This window comes from Nannospalax galili, unplaced genomic scaffold, assembly GCF_000622305.1.
Source record: "Nannospalax galili isolate Female #2095 unplaced genomic scaffold, S.galili_v1.0 scaffold1217, whole genome shotgun sequence".
NCBI lineage: Eukaryota > Metazoa > Chordata > Mammalia > Rodentia > Spalacidae > Nannospalax > Nannospalax galili.
Genome location: NW_008339068.1, coordinates 859,533 through 862,093, shown reverse-complemented (window position 1 = coordinate 862,093; position 2,561 = coordinate 859,533). Strand labels below are relative to the sequence as shown.

General features: G+C 49.0%; 1 protein-coding gene across 4 annotated transcripts in view; it reads left to right on the top strand.

The window, feature by feature from the left end:
- Positions 1 to 2,561, top strand: part of LOC103734726 (zinc finger protein 282) — a 16,343-nt gene that overhangs the window by 3,266 nt on the left and 10,516 nt on the right. For 3 of the 4 annotated variants that reach the window (XM_008833808.3, XM_017798362.2, XM_029563914.1), the window contains exon 4: positions 861 to 947. The exons of the other annotated variant lie outside the window; for it this stretch is intronic. In XM_008833808.3, the coding sequence (XP_008832030.1) occupies positions 861 to 947 (87 nt within the window). The remainder of the gene's footprint in view (positions 1 to 860; positions 948 to 2,561) is intronic. 4 annotated transcript variants of the gene reach the window in all.

The following is a 2,561-nucleotide window of genomic DNA, read 5'->3' as shown; positions in this document are numbered from 1 at the left end:
CTATCCCATCCTTAGAATTAATTGTGGGCATGCTTTGTAAAGGTGTTCCAGGCCTAGGAATTGAGGGCCAGCCATAAACATTAGGTCTTCCAGGCAAATGTTCACAAGTGTGTGTTTGTGTGAGACTTGATTAGATCCAGATGTTTGTAGCTATACCTACTCCTGTTCCATCCTGCTTGCAGAGAGGTTAAATGGCTTATCCAAGGCTTCATGGACACTAAACACAGATTGGATCTGTTCCCCACTGTCCAGTCCCAGTTCACTGCTGTAGAGCAGAGGCCTCCTTACTTTATGTCTGCCCCTAGAACTTAGGCTTGTAGCTGTTCCTACTCCATCCCATCCTGCTTAAACACATGATTTCTCTCACGATTTGGAGAGGTAAACATTTGACTGTTTGTCTATTCCTCCACTGTGTTGGGAGGCTGAGACCCAGAAAAGCCTTCTCTTCCTGGTATGAAGGTTCTCTTCCAGAAGCAGGTACCAGCATGCTGCAGGGATGCTTCATTATGGAAGGTGGCCAGCTCTGAGGCAGAAGTGAGGACATGCAGGAAGGGCAGCCAGGGTTTATCAAGATGACTGATAAATAAACTGACCTCCCCCTCTTGGGCTTCGGCTTACCTCAGTGTTTCATGGGGTAAGAGTAAAGTAGGTGACTTGGCTCCTCCTGTCTATGCTGGCAGGATGGAAACTCCCCCTCCTGTTCTTACTACTCATGCTCTTTGCTGGGGATAACTGGGAGGCCTCACTTTGCTCCAGCTGGTGCCCCCCTTGACACTGCCACACATTGCTTAAAGGGGGAGTGAACAGATCCTGTTCTAGGCTAGCAGAGGAGAGCTCTGTCACTACCTTCCTCTCCATAGACCATACCACCAGCAAGGCGAAGTTCCTGACCCCTGTGGAGCAGGGAGGCAAGGTGGGCCACTGCAGCCTGCACACTGCAGAGAGAGGTAAGAACCAGGTACTGATGAACCCTTCAGTGTGTGTGGGCCTGGCCTCAGCTCTGCCTGGAAGGGCATCTGGTGTCAGAAATCCCCCTTGGAAACATAGAGGTGGAGATAGAGAGAGCTTCTGGACTCCATAACCTACTGCCAGAGCCAGTCCCTGTTCTGATACCTAGGGAATGTGAAGGCCACCTCCTACACTTATTATGGGGGCGCGGCGGTTCCAGAGCGCCAGCTGCTGGGCGTGGCGCCGGTCTCCCACCGGCCGCTGGGTGCACGTGTCTGCTGTTTGGGTCCCTGGCTCTTCACATTGCTGGGGTGCGCGCGTCCCACACCGCGTTGCTGTGGGTCTCCGTGACTACTGGGTGCTGGTGACTCTACTGATCGCTGCGCTCCCAGGCGGGTTCCATCCCAATCTACCGTGCACTCCCTCTGGGTTTGAGATCCGTCAGCTGCTGGGTCACGAGGGGAGGTGCAGGATGGCGAAAGCAGGGTCTTCGTGAGTCGATGACGGAAGGATAGCCCCCCCAGGGAGACTGGATCACAGGATTTAGTGTTACAGCTTCAGACAAGGACTCAACTCAGATCTCAGTGATTCAGCTCCAGCTCCAGCTTTATTGGGGTGAAACTAGGACTATTTATAGTGTGGAGACAGTAGAAGAAGCCTTAGCTGATAGGTACTCTTGGAATGCTTCATTTACATAGGGTGGTGGGCTTCTATCAGGCTATCAGACAACGCCTGATTAAAACCTGGTAGCTCCTGTGCCGGAGGGCATGTATCTTGTGACGGGCATTTCAAAAGTAAGTCAGGGAGGAGAGCAGAAGGCGCCCCACTGAGAAGGGGAGTCCCCCCATTCGCGCTGAGCTAGCTTGTGGCTATCCGGACATGGGGAGACTGCTACCCTAAACAGCAGGGGTCCCCAACACTCCGGTAAAAGAGAAAATGCTCTTAACTGCTGAGCCATCTTTCCAGTCCCTTGTCAGGGTAGTTTATCACAGAAACAGGAAGAAAAGCTAAGACACCATCTCTTCTCCTAAGGATGAAACACAAATTATATCAATAATGCAAGGCTGTATTTGTTAATGACCCAAATTTGGCCAGTGAACAATGTCTAACTATTGATTTTAATGGGGTGTCACTTGGTAAATTAGTAGAGTGCTCATGGTCTCTTAAATATATGGCTAGCATTATAGCCTTATTAAAATCTACTTTAAATGGAGTCTTTCTGCTTTTTGGAATGGGAAAAGAAAATACCCTAAATGTGTACTTACTACTCATTGCTAATGAACTGCTGCAAACTGTTCTTCATAGACAGGATGCACATACAGCCTCTGTTTCTGCAGCCAGTTTGGCCTTAACCACTATTCACTGGTCATTCAAGTGTGTTTTCCTTTCTTTTCCTTGTGTCTTGGTAGGCAGGGAACTCTCTTCTCTCTTGATTCTACCGGTATTGATTGCTTCAAGATCTGTATATGTGCACCATTTCACTTGACCAGAAACAAATATGGGTACTCAGATCTTACAAGAGGTTTCTTACAAAGGGATAGCCAGATACTATATGACACCCACATTTTGTTTTAAGGGTTTTTTTTGTGGGGGTGTATTTTGTGTGTTGTGCA